This window comes from Zonotrichia leucophrys, chromosome 25, assembly GCF_028769735.1.
Source record: "Zonotrichia leucophrys gambelii isolate GWCS_2022_RI chromosome 25, RI_Zleu_2.0, whole genome shotgun sequence".
In the NCBI taxonomy this organism is placed as follows: domain Eukaryota; kingdom Metazoa; phylum Chordata; class Aves; order Passeriformes; family Passerellidae; genus Zonotrichia; species Zonotrichia leucophrys.
Window position 1 is genome coordinate 3,467,164 of NC_088194.1, and position 17,585 is coordinate 3,484,748.

The window sequence follows — 17,585 nt, forward strand, 5'->3', positions numbered from 1 at the left end:
GTGGGACGGGTTGTCCCCCCACTTGTCAGTGTCCTCTTCCACTGCGCCGTGTCCCCTCCCCGCTCCCAGTGTCACCTTCCCACTGCGGCGTGTCCTCTTCCCACTCCCAATGTCCCCTCCCCAGTGCCAATGTCCCCTCCCCGCTCCCGGTGTCCCCTCCCAGTGCCAATGTCCCCTCCCGGTGCCCGGGCTCACAGACACACAGCCACACGGCAGTAACTGGTTTTTACTGGTTTTTATTGGTGTGACGCAGGGGACCCCGTCCCTGTGCCCGCCCCCGTGTGTCCCTGCGTGTCCCCGAGGGGGGACCCGGCCGGGCTGTGACCGCGCTGTGCCAGGGCCGCCGGTGCCACCCTGGTGCCCGTCCTGCCATCCCTGATGACACTGACACGGACGGGAGGGACAGGCCTGTCTCCAGGGGTGGCACTGCCACTGCCAGGCCTGTCCCCAAGGGTGGCACTACCCCTGGACGGGCACTCCCGGACAGGGATGGTGGCACTGCCACTGACCGGTGTGTCCACTATGGGGGGAGTGCCAGTGACGTGCCTGCCGTCCCCAGGGGTGGCACTGCCCCTGGATGGGCACTCCCTGACAGGGATGGTGGCACTGCCACCCACTGACCCGGCCCCAAGAGGGAGGGTGGCACTGTCACGGGATGGGCACTCCCTGATGGGGACAGTGGCACCGTCCCTGGATGGGCACTCTCTAATGGGGACGGTGGCACTGTCCCTGGACGGGCACTCTCTGACAGGGATGGTGGCACTCTCCCTGGATGGCCAGTCCCCACCAGGGACGGTGGCACTGTCCCCAGACAGGCACTCCCTGACAGGGATGGTGGCACTGCCACAGGCCAGCGTGTCCCCGAGGGGGAGGATGGCACGGCCGGGCACCCTGGACTCCACGATGGTGGCGGTGACCCTGGGGATGGAGTCCCCAACGAGGACGGTGGCACTGACGAACACGGGCGTGTCCACGATGGTGGCAGTGCCCCGGGACAGGCTGGCCCTGACGGGGACGGTGACACTGCCCAGGATCCTCCTGTCCACCACGGTGCCACTCAGGGTCACCAGCGCGTCCACGATGGCGGCGGTGCCCCGCGACGGGCAGTCCCGGACGGGGAAGGTGGCACTGCCAGCGCCCGCGCTGTCCCCAGCGGTGCCCCAGGCCCAGAAGGGGCTGTCACCCACAGTGACGGTGGCACTGCCGGTGACGGGCGTGTCCACGATGGTGGCAGTGCCCCTGGATAGGCTGTCCCTGACGGGGACAGTGGCACTGCCAGGGACCGGCCTGTCCCCAGGAGTGTCACTGCCCCTGGAGAGACAGTCCCTGCCAGGAGGGGTGCCACTGTCACTGACCGCCCTGTCCCCAGCAGTGCCACTGTCACTGACCACCCTGTCCCCAGTGGCGCCACTGTCAGTGAGCAGCCTGTCCCCAATGGTGCCACCACCACTGACCGGCCTGTCCCCACTGGTGCCACTGGTAGTGACCAGCCTGTCCCCAGCGGTGCCACTGTCACTGACCACCCTGTCCCCAGCGGTGCCACTGACAGTGACCAGCCTGTCCCCAACGGTGCCACCACCACTGACCGGCCTGTCCCCAACAGGGACAGTGGCACTGCCACTGGATGGGCTGTCCCTGTCCCTGATGGGGACAGTGGCACTGCCAGAGACTGGCACATCCCTGACCGTGCCACTGCCCCCAGCTGGGCTGTCCCTGGCAGGGACAGTGGCACTGCTCCTGCCCAGCCTGTCCCCAGGGTCAGGGGCCCTGGGTGACCTGTCCCTCATGGGCACGGTGGCACTGTCCCTGACCAGTCTGAGCCCGCTGCCACTGGCCCTGGGTGACCTGTCCCTGATGGGGACACTGCCACTGCCCCGCCTGTCCCCAGCGGTGGCACTGCCCCTGCCCGGCCTGTCCCCGCTGCCATTGTCTCTGGGTGACCTGTCCCTGATGGGGACGGTGGCACTGCCCCTGCCTGGCCTGTCCCCACTGCCACTGTCTCTGGGTGACCTGTCCCTGACAGGGATGGTGGCACTGCTCCTCACTGACCTGTCCCCAATGGTGACACTGCCCCTGACTGACCTGTCCCCAGTGGTGGCACTGCTCCTCACTGACCTGTCCCCTGGGGTGGCACTGCCCCTGCCCAGCCTGTCCCCAGGGGTGGCACTGCTCCTCACTGACCTGTCCCCAACAGCAGTGGCCCTTGGTGAGCTGTCCCTGACAGCGATGGTGGCACTGCCAGACACTGGCTTGTCCCTGACAGGGACAGTGGCACTGCCCCTGGCTGTGCTGTCCCCAGTGGTGGCACTACCCCTGACCAGCCTGTCCCCAGGGGTGGCAGTGCCAGGGACTGGCCTGTCCGCAGGGGTGGCAGTGCCCCTGGCTGCGCTGTCCCTGACAGGGACAGTGGCACTGCTCCTGACTGACCTGTCCCTGGTGGTGCCACTGGCTCTAGCTGACCTGTCCTTGACAGGGCCAGTGGCACTGCCACTGTCTGAGCTGTCCCTGATGGGGACAGTGGCACTGCCCCTGATCAGCCTGTCACTGATGGGGCCACTGCCCCTGCCTGGCCTGTCCTCGACAGGGACGGTGGCACTGCTCCTGCCTGGCCTGTCCCCACTGGTGGCACTGTCTCTGGGTGACCTGTCCCTGCCGGGGACACTGCCACTGCCACTGCCCCTACCTGGCCTGTCCCCACTGGTGGCACTGTCTCTGGGTGACCTGTCCCCAGTGGTGGCACTGCTCCTGCCTGGCCTGTCCCCACTGGTGGCACTGTCTCTGGGTGACCTGTCCCTGCTGGGGACACTGCCACTGCCCCTACCTGGCCTGTCCCCACTGGTGGCACTGCCAGGGACTGGCCTGTCCCCAGTGGTGGCACTGTCCCTTGGTGACCTGTCCCTGCCGGGGACACTGCCACTGCCCCTACTTGGCCTGTCCCTGACAGGGACGGTGGCACTGCTCCTGCCCAGCCTGTCCCCACTGCCACTATCTCTGGGTGACCTGTCCCTGATGGGGACGGTGGCACTGCCCCTACCTGGCCTGTCCCCACTGCCACTGCCTCTGGGTGACCTGTCCCTGATGGGGACAGTGGCACTGCTCCTCCCTGGCCTGTCCCCAGCAGTGGCACTGCCCCTACTCAGCCTGTCCCCAGTGGTGGCACTGCTCCTGGAGCTGTCCCTGACAGGGACAGTGGCACTGGCAGTCACCGCTTTGTCCCCAGTGCCACTGCCCCTTGGTGAGCTGTCCCTCCTAGGGACAGTGGCACTGCCACAGACTGGCTTGTCCCTGACAGGGATGGTGGCACTGCCACTGACTGACCTGTCCCCAGTGCTGGCACTGCTCCTCACTGGCCTGTCCCCAGGGGTAGCACTGCCCCTGGATGAGCTGTCCCTGACAGGGACAGTGGCACTGCCACCAGCTGGGCTGTCCCTGCTGGGAATGGTGGCACTCCTGGTGACCGGCCTGTCCCCAACACTGCCACTGGCTCTGGGTGAGCTGTCCCTGACAGGGACGGTGGCACTGCCAGTGACAAGCTTGTCCCTGACAGGGACAGTGGCACCACTGACCGGCCTGTCCCCAGTGGTGGCACTGCCCCTGGATGAGCTGTCCCTGACAGGGACGGTGGCACTCCTGGTGACCGGCCTGTCCCCTGTGGTGGCACCGGCCCTGGGTGAGCTGTCCCTGACAGGGATGGTGGCACTGCCCCGGGATGAGCTGTCCCCAGGGGTGGCACTGCCCCTGGCCCGATTGTCCTTGACTGGTGTGGTGCCACTGCCACCAGCTGGGCTGTCCCTGACAGGGACAGTGGCACTCCTGGTGACTGGCCTGTCCCCAGTGGTGGCACTGGCCCTGGGTGAGCTGTCCTTGACAGGAACAGTGGCACTGCCACCAGCTGTGGGGACAGTGGCACTTCTAGTAACCGGCCTGTCCCCACTGGCACTGGCCCTGGGTGAGCTGTCCCTCCTAGGGACAGTGGCACTGCCACGGACTGGCTTGTCCCTGACAGGGACAGTGTCACCACTGACTGGCCTGTCCCCACTGGTGGCACGGCCCCTGGATGGACTGGCCTTGAGAGGGACAGTGGCACTGCCACCAGCTGGGCTGTCCCTGCTGGGAATGGTGGCACTCCTGGTGACCGGCCTGTCCCCAGCAGCGCCACTGGCTCTGGGTGAGCTGTCCCTGACAGGGACGGTGGCACTGCTGGGGACAGGCCTGTCCTCCGTGGTGGCACTGCCAGTGACCGGCCTGTCCCCAGTGCTACCGGCCATGGGTGAGCTGTCCTTGACAGGGACAGTGGCACTGCCAGTGACCAGCCTGTCCTCTGTGGTGGCACTGCCAGTGACCGGCCTGTCCCCAGTGTCACTCACCCTGGCTGGGCTGTCCTCAGCAGGGCTGGTGGCACTGCCAGTGTCTGGCCTGTCCTCTGTGGTGGCACTGGCAGTGAGCAGACTGTCCCCAGTGTCACTAACCCTGGCTGGGCTGTCCTCTGTGGTGGCACTGGCAGTGAGCAGCCTGTCCCCAGTGTCACTGCCCTTGGGTGAGCTGTCCCTGACAGGGCTGGTGGCCCTGACAGTGACAGGCCTGTCCCCAGTGCCATCGACCCTGGCTGAGCTGTCCCTGACAGGGCTGGTGGCACTGACAGTGACCGGCCTGTCCCCAGTGTCACTGGACATGGCTGGGCTGTCCTTGACAGGGACAGTGGCACTGCCAGGGACTGGCTTGTCAATGACAGGGACAGTGGCACTGCCACCACCAGGAGAGCCACAACTGGGGGAGTTGGCACTGCCACTGAGCGGGCTGTCCCCAAGGGGGACAGTGGCACTGACTGAGCTGTCCCCAAGGGGCACGCTGGCTCTGCCACTGAGCGGGCTGTCCCCAAGGTGGGTGGTAGCACTTCCCCCAGCTGGGCTGTCACTAAGGGGGACGGTGGCACTGCCACCAGCAGCAGAGCCATCACCAGGGATGCTGCCACTGACTGGGCTGTCCCCAAGGGGAGTGGTGGCACTGCCCCCAGCCAGGCTGTCCCCAAGGGGAGTGGTGGCACTGCCACTGACGGAGCTGTCCCCAGGGGGGACAGTGTCATTGCCACTGACCAGGATGTCACTAAGGGGAACACTGGCACTGCCATTGTCCCCAAGGGGGATAGTGGCACTGCCATTGACCGAGTTGTCCCCAAGGGGGATGGTGGCACTGACACTGACCAAGCTGTCCCCAGGGGGTACAGTGGCACTGCCATTGACTGAGCTGTCACAAATGGGGACACTGGCACTGACACTGACTGAGCTGTCCCCAAGGGGAACAGTGTCAGTGCCATTGACCGGGCTGTCACTAAGGGGGACAGTGGCACTGCCATTGACCAGGCTGTCACTAAGGGGGACACTGGCACTGACACTGACAGAGCTGTCCCCAAGGGGAACAGTGTCAGTGCCACTGACCGGGCTGTCACTAAGGGGGACAGTGGCACTGCCATTGACCAGGCTGTCACTAAGGGGGACAGTGGCACTGACACTGACTGAGCTGTCCCCAAGGGGAACAGTGTCAGTGCCATTGACCGGGCTGTCACTAACGGGGACAGTGGCACTGCCATTGACCAGGCTGTCACTGAGTAGGACGCTGGCACTGACTGAGCTGTCACTAAGGGGGACAGTGGCACTGCCATTGACTGGGATGTCCCCAGGGGGGACAGTGGCATTGCCATTGACTGAGCTGTCACTAACAGGGACAGTGGCACTGCCCCCAGCCGGGCTGTCACTAACAGGGACGGTGGCACTGCCCCCAGCCGGGCTGTCACTAAGGGGGACAGTGGCACTGCCATTGACTATGGTGTCACTAACAGGGACGGTGGCACTGCCCCCAGCCGGGCTGTCACTAACAGGGACAGTGGCACTGCCATTGACTATGGTGTCACTAACAGGGACAGTGGCACTGGCCCCAGCCAGGCTGTCACTAACAGGGACAGTGGCACTGCCATTGACTGAGCTGTCACTAACAGGGACAGTGGCACTGCCATTGACCAGGCTGTCACTAAGGGTGGCAGTGGCACTGCCATTGTCCCCAAGGGGGACGGTGGCACTGCCACTGCCCGGGCTGTCCCCACCAGTGACCGTGTCACTGTCCACCTCCATGCTGTCCCCGGCATCCTCAGCAGCACCGCCAGCCCCCCCGCTGTCCCCGCCGGGCACGGTGGCACCGCCAGCCCCGGGTGGCGCCCCCGGGGGCGAGTCCCCTCCGTCCTCCCCCCGGGCCACCTCGGGCTCCTCGGGCTCCGCCGCGCTGTCCCCCGGCCTCTTGCGGGGCCTCCCGCGCCGCCGCTTGCGCGCGTTGCCGTCCGCGGCCGCGCCCTCGGGAGCGCGCTTGGCGGCGCGGCCGCGCTGCTGCTGCGGCTGCTGCCCCTCGCCGTCCCTCGGCGTCTCGGCCGCGGGCGCGGGCACGCCCACGCCGGGCAGCAGCACGTTGAGCACGGGGATGGCGGCGGCGCCCACGGGCAGCGGCAGCGCCACCTTCACGGTGCCCGCGGGCCGCGGCACCAGCACGGGCGGCGCGGGCGCCGCGCCGGGCACGGGCGGGCGCTGCGGGGCCGGGATGCGGGGCAGCAGCAGCGGCAGCCGCGCCACCAGCGCGCTCACCTGCGGGCTGCTGCCCGCCCGCGCCGCCTCCGGCTTCTTCTTCTCCGGCCGCGGCTGCGCGGGGACCTTGGCGACAGCGTCCTTCTTGGCCTGGGGAGGGGACAGGGTGGCACCGGGCTGGGGGCGCCGCCGGTGCCCGCCTGGGGAGGGGTTCCGGGGGTCTCACCTGCTCCTGGCTGCTGTCAGCGGGGTCCGGGCCGGTCTTCTTGGGGGCTGAGGGTGGCCGGGGGTCCTGGGGGGGCTTGTCCGTGTTGTCTGTGGGAGGAGGGGACGTGAGCAGGGTGACACTGGGGATGGTGGCACTGGGGAGGGGACACGGGGAGTGGGGAGGGGACATTGGGAATGGAAGGGGACACTGACAAGGTGGACGACAACCCATCCCACCCCCCACGATGTCTGTCCCCAGGGGTGACACTGTTCTAGGAGACTGACTGTGTCCCCAGGGGTGACACTGTCCTCAGGGGGGTTACAGTGTTCTAGGGGGCTGACAGTGTCCCCAGGCAGTGACAGTGTCTGTCCCCAGGGGGTGACAGCATCCCCAGGGGGGTGACAGTGTCCCCAGGGCTGGTGGCAGCCCCGGTGTCCCCGGGCTGACCTGAGAGCACCGTGGCCATGAGCAGGTCGGCGTGGGCCGAGCGGGGGCTGATGATGTGCTGCTGCAGCAGGAACTGCGCCACCTCCACGATGTTGTTGAAGGAGCGCCGCAGGATCTTCTCGGCCCAGTCACACGTCAGGGCACACGCGGCCTCCGTCACCTCGGCGCTGTACGAGTGCGCCAGCTCGGCCAGCTCCGCCTGCTGGGGACGGGGACAGGGACATCACTGAGGGGACAGGGACAGGGACACTCTCACTGTCACCTCACTGCTGCTGTAGGAGTGAGCCAGCTCGGCCAGCTCCGCCTGCTGGGGACAGCACAGGGACAGGAACAGGGACATCAGACAGGGACAGGGTGTGAGACCAGGGACAGGAGGATAGCAGGGAGGGGACAGCAGGAGGGTCACGGTGTCAGGATGGGGACAGCAGGAGGGTCAGGGAGCAGGGCAGGACACAGGGATGAGCCCATGGAAAAGGATGGGACACTGGGATGGGGACAGGAGGGGACACCAGGATGGGGACGGGATGGGATTCATGGAGCAAGGCAGGACCTGCATCCCACCAACCCACCGCATCCCACTGTCCCATTATCCTATACGTGTCCCACTATCCACTTCCGCTATCCCACTTATCCCCCAAATCCCGTCCATTATCCCACCCAAACTCACCGTCTCGGTCACTTTGAGGTCCAGGCTGGGCAGGGGAGGAAGGCTGACCACGGTCTTCCTCCGGATCCCCCCATAGCAGTACGTTGGGAAGAGTCAAGGATTTTTCCCGAGCCCAAAACACCGGGAACCAACCCCTGAAGAACCCTCAGGAATGGGAAAAACTGGGGGAAACCAGGAAAAAGAATAGGAAAAAATGGGAAAAAATGTGAAAAAAACAGGGGAAAAAAGAGCAGCTGGCACAGGAATTCCAGGCCAGGGAAGGATATTTGGACTGGCCGCGGCCCCCCAGGCGCCGGGCTTTGATGTTTGGGAAGATCTCGCGGATGATCTTGCCGAAGTTGGCCGTGCTCAGCGGGCGGCAGCCCAGGTTGTCACAGTAACGCCTGCGGGGACACCGGCGGTGACACGGAGCAGGGACAGGGCAGGGGGACACAGAGCACATCGGGGACACCGGGGGTGACTCGGAGCACCCGGGGACAGGGCACGGAACGGCGGGGCAGGGGGACATGGGGACAGCAGGACAGGGGGACACAGAGCAGATCAGGGACAGGGTAGGGAACAGCAGGGCAGGGGGACACAGGGACATGGGGCACCAGGACAGGGGGACATGGGGCAGCAGGACACGGCAGGGAATGGCAGGGCTGGGGGACCTGGGGATGTAGGACAGCAGGACAGGGGGACAGGGAGGACGAGGACAGGGGGTCCTCAAGGACACTGGGACATGAGGACAGGGGGTCCCCAGGGAGGTGAAGACACGGGGACAGAAGGACAGGGGTTTCTAAGGGACGTGGTGATATGGGACACCAGGACAGGGGGGTCCTTGGGACACGGTGACACGGTGACGCGGGACAGCCCGGCTCACTTGTAGGCGTCATAGACGTCCTGCTTGGGCAGGCAGGTGTCCGTGTGCTCCTCCAGGTGGTTGCGGATCCAGCTGCAGGCGTGCATGTGCTCGGCCGTGCCCAGCGTGCTCAGCTCCAGCGAGGAGGAGCTGCTGCTGCTGCTGGGGGGACAGGCAGGGAGGGGAGCCCGTCAGCACCTCTGTGCCAGCGCCTCCGGGTGAGGGACCTGCCCTGGGGCATCCCTGTGCCAGCTCCAGCCCCATCCCATCCCACCCCATGGATCCCATCCCACCCCATGGATCCCATCCCACCCCATCCCATCCCACCCCATAGATCCCATCCCATGGATCCCATCCCACCCCACCCCCAGACCCCACCCCGGGTCCCCCCTGACCTCTTCTCGCCCAGGCTGGGCCCCGAGGGCAGTTGCAGGTACAGGTAGAGTTTGTCGCTGTCCGAGAACTTCTGCACGTCCTGCTGCGCTCCGGGACAAGGACAGGGAGAGGGAGAGGAGGAGATGGAGACGGATCCCGTGGGGCGAGCCCCAGGACAGCCCTGCCCTGCCCCAGCATCCCCACAACACTCACCAGGATGGAGTCCACCTTGCTCTGCACGGATTTGCTGCGGGGAGAGAGGCCACGAGTGAGGAACGATCCCAAAAACCCCGGGATCGCAATTCCGGCTCTACCCAGGGCTCCTCAGGTCCCCCCAGAGCCCGAGGGGGACCCAGGATGGACCCCAGGGCTCAGAGATCCAGGATGGATTCAGGAGGGATCCAGGATGGATCCAAGATGGAATTCCCAATCCCCCACCCATGAGCCCCCTCTGGGTTGGGGGATTGGAGGAATTCCCAGATTTTGGGGCGCTGCCCTTACGAGATGTTGCCGCGGAGCTCCTGCAGCAGCGTGCTGGACTCGGTGGCACCGCCCCGGGCACTGCCAGCTGACAGAGGGCCCCTCCTGGTGGCCCTGGTGCCCAGCTCCTCCTCCTCAGCCATGGCAGCCCTCTGTGTGTCCTGCAGGGGAAATGGGAATCTGGGGTAAAAACGGGAATAAATCCCATTTTAGGTGCCCTTCCTGGTGGCCCTGGTGCCCAGCTCCTCTTCCTCAGCCATGGCAGCCCTGTCCTGCTGAGAACAGGGACAATTTGGGGTAAAAAGGGGAGTAAATCCCATTCTGGGCTCTAATGGGAATCGTGGGCACGGACAGGGGCCACGGAAATGGGACAGGGAGACCGGCAGTGACCCCGGCAGGGCTGGGGACAGGGGGACAGCAGGACAGGGGGACAGCAGGACAGGGGGACAGCAGGAGACCAGGACAGGGGGAGAGCAGGGACAGGGGGACACCAGGAAGGGGGGGTCCCAGGGACAGAGGGACACCAGGACAGAGGGACACCAGGACAGGGGGGGTCCCAGGGACGGAGGGACACCAGGACAGAGGGACACCAGGACAGGGGGACACCAGGAAGAGACCCACAGCGCCACCGGAAGAGACGCCCAGGGACGCGGGGCCATGAGGCCACCGGAAGCGACCCCCGGGGCCGCCGCCGCCCTCCGCGCCCTCCCCGCGGTACCGGGGCGGCCCCGGCCCAGCGCGACCGCGGCGCTCTGACCGGACCGGTACCGGGGGCCGGGACCCCCCTGCCGGGGCCGAGCCCGGGGGTGGCCGGGGGTGTTCCGGGCTGTCCCAGGGGTGTTCCGGGGTGTCCGGGGATGTCCGGGCTGTACCCGGGGGTGTCCGGGGGGGTCCTGGAGTGTTCCGGGGGTGTTCCGGGGGGTTCGGGGGTGTTCCGAGGGTGTCTCGGGGGTGTCCCCGGGGGTGTCCCCAGGCCTGCCCCCCCTCCCCAGCCCCGCACCCACCTGGTCCCGTCCGGCTCGGGGGGCCCCGGGAGGGGGGGGGGAGGGGAGGGGTCCCGCCACGTGCCCCGCGCCCCCCGCGCGAACCGAAAGTGGACGCGCCCCTCGCTCGCCGCGCGCGCGGCCCCTTCTTTTTTCTGATTGGCTGCAACGGCGCTGGTCTGCCCGGATACGGCAGCACTCGCAGCTGTGATTGGCTGAGTCCTCCCCCCCCCTCAGCTGGGGGTAAGCGCCCGGATGTGGCGGGGCGGGAGGGGCCGAAATCTGCCTGGCAACAGCGATCTGATTGGCCGGGGCGGGCGGCGCGAGGGGAGACGGGTGTGCGGCGAGTGTGCAAACGGGTCACGCGGGGCGGTCACGTGTGAGGGGGGTTGTGCAACGGGTGTGTATCACGTGCGCGTGTGCAAGGGAGGGTCGCGCGGGGAAGTCACGTGGGGGGTTGTGCAACGGGTGTGTCACGTGCGCGTGTCACGTGTGCAGGGAGTGTGCAAGGCGCGTGGAAGGAGTGTGCAAGGAGATCTCCGGAGCAGGAAAAGGAAAAGGATTTTCTTTGGATTGATTTCATCCCGTGGGTCACGTGCGTCCCGCAGTTCCCAACTCCTGGAATTCCCAAATTCCTGAGTTCCCGAATCCCGGAATTCCCGAATTTCCAAATCCTGGAATTGCCAAATTCCCAAATCCCAAAATTCCCGGGGCATGCGAGACGTGCAGGGAAGAGGATCTGGAACTTCCCGACTTTTCCAGGGGCTCCTTTGGAATGGGGAAGAGGAAATCCCACATTCCCAGGGATTTTGGGGAAGGGGAAATCCCACATTCCCAAGGAATTTCGGGGAGCCTGCAGATTTTTATCGGGAAGGGGAGAACTGGAAATCGGGGTTTTAATTGCAGGGAGTGAGGCTGAGTCAGAGCCGGCTCCGGCTTTGGAACTTTGCCGAGTTTGGGATTTTGGGATTGTGGGATTTTTTTGGGATTGTGGGATGGATGGGATCTCAAAGCTCATCTGGTCCAACCCTTTGGGCGGCTCCTGCTGGCCCAGGTGGCTCCAAGAGCTGCCCGAGCTGGGCTGGGGCAATTCCAGGGATGGGGAATCCATGGAAAAACCTGGGCCAGGGGAGGATTTATCCCAGATATCCACCTGGATGATCCCACTTTATTTGTATCCACCTGGATCCCACTTTATTTCGGGGCAAAACTTTCTCCAGGAGCCCCCAGGGATAAAATAGGGGAATAAAGGAGGGGAACATAAAAAGGATAAAAGGGGGATAAAATGCCCATCTGGAAGCAAACCCCGGGAAAAGAGGCAGCGCCGGGAATTTCCCCCAGACCCTTCCCGCGGTCCCGGCTCCGCCCGCGGCCCCCCCGGGATTTGTTTGTCCCGGGATTTTCCGGGAATGAGCCTCGGCAAGCGGCGGCTGATGCAGGAAACAACTTTATTGATGGCAGGGAAAGCAGGGACAGGGACAGGGACAGGGACAGGGACAGGGACAGGGACGGCCGGGAATGGCCCGGCGGACCCCGAACCCCGAAATCACCCGAGGGGACCCCAAAGCAGGAATCCCCCGTGGGACCCTAAAGCCCAGAATCACCCGGGGCACCCCAAAGCCCCGATCCCCCCCAGCCCCATCACCCGGGGCACCCCACAGCCCCAATTTCCCCCCGGGACCCCGATCCCGCCCCGGCGCCGTTTGCCGAGCGCGGCGCTGCCGGCGCCGCTCAGGGCAGGGTCACGGACTTGGCATCGCCGCCGGGGAAGCGGATCTGGTGCGCCAGGCACGGCCCGTTGGGCTCCTTGCCGAAATCCACCAGGAAGTTCTTGTTGACGCTCAGGCCGCCCTTGTCCGTGTCCACGTCGAGCTGCAGCATCACCGAGCCCTCCCTGCGCGGGGACAGCGGCGGCTCAGGGCGACAGCGACCCCCGCGCCCGGGGCCAGCGGCACGGGCTGGGATGGGGGCGGCTGGGGGTCCGCAATTCCCGATGGAGGGGACAGGATGGGCACAGGGACACCTTTGGGTCCCCAGCTCCCTCAGGACGGGCACGATTCCATTCAGGAGGGGCTCGGGGCCGTTTCCCCTCCCCAGCTCCCTCAGGACGGGCACAAATCCATCCAGGACGGGCTCGGCGCCGTTTCCCCTCCCCAGCTCCCCCGGGCTCGGCTCAGGCTCTGCCCGCCCGGCCAGGCCGGACCCCCTTGCGCTGAGCTCAGCCCGGGCTCTGCCCGATCCCGACCCGGCCGGCAGCGGCTCCGGGGCAGCCCCGGGGGGGTCGCGGCCCCTTCCCCGCTCCCACCCTGGCCCGGGAAGCCCCGGGCAGCCGGGAGGGGCTCACTTGATCAGGCTGGGGTAGAACTGCCGGTCCCAGGTGCTGTAGAAGGAGTTGGTCACGTAGAGCCGCTTCCCGTCCAGGCTCAGCTGCAGCGCGGCGGGGCCGCCGTACACGCGCTTGCACTGGGACACAGGACTGGGGTTATTGGGGGCACTGGGACACAGGACTGGGGGCACTGGGGCTGGATTCCAGCAGGGGCACTGAGAGCAGGCTCAGGCTCATGGTCAGGTGAGGACACACACTCACACTCAGGTGAGCACACACACTCACACACAGTCCCACACTCACGCTCACCCCCGGTCCCGCCCCCCCGCCCCGCCCGGAGCTGCAAGCCCCGCCCCAGCCCCGCCCAGACGCGCCGGCCCCGCCCCGCTCACCTTGACCACCAGTGGCTCGGGCTGGCACTTGAGCTCCTCGTCCCTGCACACGGTCACGGGGCCCCCTCGCAGGATGCTGCCCCCCACGAACACCTGCAAGGGCCGCGCTGGCACACGAGCGTTCCCCGGCCCGGCCCCCCGGGCCCCCCGGCCCCGCTCGGCCCCCCGGCCCGGCCCTGCCCCTCACCTGCCCCACCAGCCGCGGCTTGCAGCTCCGCGACAGCTCGTACTGACGGATGTCCCCGTGCAGCCAATTGCACACGTACAGGAACCGGTCGTCCTGGCTGATGACGAGGTCCACGATGAAGGCTGCGGGCAGAGCCGGGGCTCAGGGGCACGGCCAGCACCGGGGGAGCCCACACGGGCCAGCCCTGAGATGGGCTTTGGGACAGGGACCAGGACTTTGGGCTCGGTCAGCATTCGGGCTCAGTAATCATTTGGCGTCAGCCTTGATTTGGGTCAGTCAGGATTCAAGGTCACCCCGCAGGATTCGGGGTCCCCCAGCCGGCTCTGGGGTCCCCCCGCAGGCCGTGCCCGGCTGCAGAGCTCGCCCAGCCAACAGGAATGCCACCCCCGAGGGCACACGCACCCGGCATCTTGGGCATGATCCAGCCCGACACGTCCTTGGCCGGGATCCGGATCACTTCCTCCACGGCCCAGTTGTCTCTCTGCACAGGGACACCGAGCCCGGCTCAGCCCGCGCTGCCCCGGCCCGAGCCGAGCCGAGCCGGGCACGACGGGCTCAGCCCCCGCACCCTCCCCGGCCCCGCTCCCGCTCCCCGCCGCCCCGCACTCGCCTCGCAGGATTTGTAGAAGCGGAAAATGGCCCCGCTCAGGGCACAGCCCACGTAGCCCTCGGCGGCCTCGGGGTTGTGCAGGAAGCGCACGGTCATGGGCAGAGAATCCTCGCCCAGGTCGAAGCACTGCGTCAGGCTGCGGCACGACAGGTTCCACACGTTCAGGCGGCGGCCGAAGACCCCTGCGGGACACGCGGGAGAGGCTGGGGGCGGCCGGGGAGAGACCCCCGAGGGGCTCCTGGGGGGCATCGGCACGGGAACGGCGGGAACCGGGGACGGGGAACTGGGAAATGCGGGAACCGGGGAGGGGGACTGGGAAATGCGGGAACCGGGGAGGGGGACTGGGAAATGCGGGAACTGGGGAGATCACAGAGTAATACGGGATTTTGGGAGAACACAGGGAAATGCAGCTTTGGGGGCAGCAGGACCCTGCCCACCCGGGGTTCCTCCCCGCCCATCCCCAGCCCGAGCCCGGCCCAGGCTCCGGCCGCAAATCGGCCTCTCGGGGGCACCGAGCGCTGCCGGCCCCAGCTCAGCCCTGCCGGCGCTGCCACCCGCGTGTCCCCACCTTTCTTGAGGTCATCGGGGTTGAAGCCGCGCCCGGCCACTCTGGGCACCATCCCGGCCGAGCTGACCAGGACGTTGTGCCGGGCCTGGTACCAGAAGTCGTGCCCGGTCGGGGGAGCCTCACACTCGTTCTCCCAGTTGCCCTTCAGCTCGAAGGTCTCTCCGTCCAGCACCACGAAGCCACCTGGGACACACGAGGGACGGGCGGGGACAAATCCAGGCTTCTGCATTTCCAGCGGGACCCCCGGGGTGGGAGTTCGGGCAGGGAAATGGGAATTCGGGCAGCGACATGGGAATTCGGGCAGGGACATGGGAATCCCGGCAGGGAAATGGGAATCCCGGCAGGGAAATGGGAATTCGGGCAGGGAAAATTTACCTTTGCCGTGGCCAGCGGCGTCGCCCATGTTGGCGACCAGGACGTCGCCGTTGGGCAGGGGGTGGGTGACGGACAGGTAGCCCTTGTTGCACTTCCAGAACACATCCACGGGCTCGATCATCTGCACGAACCAGCGCCAGTTTCAGCCTCCGCCTGCTCGGCGCCTTTCCCGGCCGTACCACAGAGTCCGTCCATCCATCCATCCATCCATCCATCCATCCATCCATCCATCCATCCATCCATCCATCCATCCATCCATCCTCCCTCCCTCGCTGCCCCGGCTCCCCCGGCCGTACCTTGCAGATCCGCGGCGCCCGGCACTGGGAGCCCACATCCACCACGTAGATGCGGGAGGAGATGAGGCACGGCAGCACCAGCTTGGTCCTTTTGGCCGCGGCGCCGCCGTCGAAGCAGCCGCAGGCGGGGCCCCAGCCCGCGCAGTGCAGCTCGTCCTTGAGGTTGGGCATGGGCAGCCGGTGGATCACCTGGGCACGGCCAAGGCAGCTGAGGCCGGGCCGAGCCGGGACAGCCCGCGGGGAGGGCCCGGGGCCGGGGGAGCCGCGGAGAGGGGCTGGGAGCGGCCCCGGGATTTGGGGAGCTCTGGAGAGGGGCTGGGAGCGGCCCCGGGATTTGGGGAGCTCTGGAGAGGGGCTGGGAGCGGCCCCGGGGCTGGGGGAGCCGCGGAGAGGGGCTCGGGGGGCGGCCGGGAGCAGACGGGACAAAGGTTTAAAGGTTTTCCTCGGTTCCAGGGCGCAAAGAGCTGCCCGGGCGGCCCCGGAGGGCTTGGGGGCGCAGCCCCGGCTCGGTCCCGCCCCGGGAGCCCGGCACGGCTCGGTACCTGGCCGTAGTGGCAGGAGCGCGGGTTGAGGTCCACGGTGGCCAGGAAATCGGGCTGCTCGATGCCGGTGCTCCTGTAGGTGCAGGTCACGTAGGCGACCTCCTCCCGCGGGGCTGGGGACACAAGAGCGGCTCGAACCGCGCCGAGAGCCGCGAACGGCACCGGGAGAGCCGCGGGCAGCTCTCCGCAATGACCGCCCTGGTTTCGGGCTGCTGCCGTTCCCTGCCGCTCCCCCCGAGCCGGGAACGAGCAGGAGCGACCTCCGGCAGCCCTGGCCAAGGGGCCCGGCACCGACCCCGAGCTCGGGGGACCCCAAAGAGCCCAAACCCCCCCGGCCCGGCCCCGCCGCAGGGGCAGCACTCGCCTTTCAGCACGTCGGGGCACGAGGGGTACTCGTAGCACGGAGCTCTGCATCTGTCTGGGGAACAGAGGGGACACCGTGAGCCCGGCCCGGGCCCGCACCGAGCCCGCTCCGGAGGGGCCCTCCCAGCCCAGGGACCCCCGGGGCCACCGCGGGGACGGGACAGAGCCCGGACGGGACGGGGACGGAGCCGGGATGGGCACAGAGCTGTCACCCGGAGCCGGGAAAGGATGGGGACAGAGCTGTCACCCGGAGCCGGGACACGCTGGCAGCTCCAGCTCGGACAATCCCTCCGGATCCCGGGTCCCCGGGGCAGGGTAGGGCCCCCAGGAGCCCCCGAGGCCCCGCAGCAGCTCCGGGAACAGCGGCCCCGCAGGCAGAGCTCGGGCCCGGAGCACAGAGGCACCTGTGCCCAGGTGTGTGTGCCCAGGTGTGCCCAGGTGTGTGTGCCCAGCTGTGCCCGGAGCCGGTCTCGGGCCGGCGCTGCGGGCCCGGGGCTCGGGGGCAGACGCGGGGGTCCCTTACCCATGGCTGCAGCTCTGGGGGTCGCGGCGCTGGCGGCGGACGAAGGAGCCGGAGCTGAGGGGCAGCTGCTGCTGTCTCGGGGCTGGAGCGGCTGTGCCGTGCCCTGGCTGCTCCCGGGGGCCTTTTATCCCCGCCGAGGGGTGGCGGGAGCGCGGCCAAGCCCAGGGAGGGGCTGCCCAGCGCTTGGGAGGGGCCGGCCCGCCGCTGCGGCTTCTTTCCTCCTCCCCGCCGCCAATCTGCGCCCAAATCTGCTGCTCGCTGCAGCTCCCGAAGCCTCAAAGCCGGGGCCGGCCCCGGCCGAGCCCGCCGAGCCCCGCACGGAGCGGCTGCAGCGCCCGCAGCGCCCCCGGCCCGGCCCAGGCACCCCCGAACTGCTCCTGCTCCCGACAGGGGGACCCCGAGCCCAGCGCCAGCCCGGGGGTCCCCGCTGGCCCCGCAGGGTCCCCGAGCGGGCTCTGCTGGGGACGGGAGTTTGGGGGCCCGGGGACGGCGGGATGGGCCCGGGGACGGCGGGATGGGCTCGAGGAGCTGCTCAGGGCATCCCGGGGACGGGGACAGACCCAGGGGACACCGGGGGCCCTCAGGAAACGCCCCCCGAGCCCTCCTGGGGCAGCTGCATCCAGGGCAGGACACGGGGTGGCCTCCATGGGTGGCATCTCTGGGTGGGGACCTGGGGTCAGCTGGGGACAAGGGGGATTCTGGAGCTCGAGGCTGGCAATTGGGGCTGGAAGCGTCACCCGGGACTGTTCCCAACCCTCTGGTCACCCCCAAGTGTCCCCCAGGCCCTGGGCCGTGCCCAACCCCAGTCCCGGGTGCCACCAGCAGCACAAAAGTGG

General features: G+C 67.7%; 2 protein-coding genes across 2 annotated transcripts; both read right to left on the bottom strand.

Moving 5' to 3' along the window:
* Positions 1–220: 220 nt before the first annotated feature.
* Positions 221–10,678, bottom strand: RFX5 (regulatory factor X5). The gene is made up of 11 exons (XM_064732343.1): positions 10,589–10,678; positions 9,606–9,745; positions 9,318–9,351; positions 9,125–9,207; positions 8,751–8,891; positions 8,155–8,271; positions 7,889–7,970; positions 7,222–7,423; positions 6,793–6,881; positions 4,211–6,716; positions 221–4,138 (listed from the first exon to the last, which is right to left on the bottom strand). The coding sequence occupies exons 2-11, from the start codon at positions 9,725–9,727 to the stop codon at positions 237–239; spliced, it is 7,278 nt and encodes a 2,425-aa protein (XP_064588413.1). The 5' UTR covers positions 9,728–9,745; positions 10,589–10,678; the 3' UTR covers positions 221–236.
* Positions 10,679–12,246: 1,568 nt separating this feature from the next.
* On the bottom strand, positions 12,247–16,831 carry LOC135457743 (methanethiol oxidase-like). Its single transcript, XM_064732473.1, has 12 exons — positions 16,750–16,831; positions 16,228–16,281; positions 15,864–15,976; positions 15,322–15,510; positions 15,026–15,146; positions 14,651–14,833; positions 14,083–14,264; positions 13,875–13,953; positions 13,473–13,594; positions 13,286–13,378; positions 12,912–13,030; positions 12,247–12,461 (listed from the first exon to the last, which is right to left on the bottom strand). Exons 1-12 carry the CDS (start codon positions 16,751–16,753, stop codon positions 12,299–12,301), a joined length of 1,422 nt encoding a protein of 473 aa, XP_064588543.1. The 5' UTR covers positions 16,754–16,831; the 3' UTR covers positions 12,247–12,298.
* Positions 16,832–17,585: the final 754 nt, after the last annotated feature.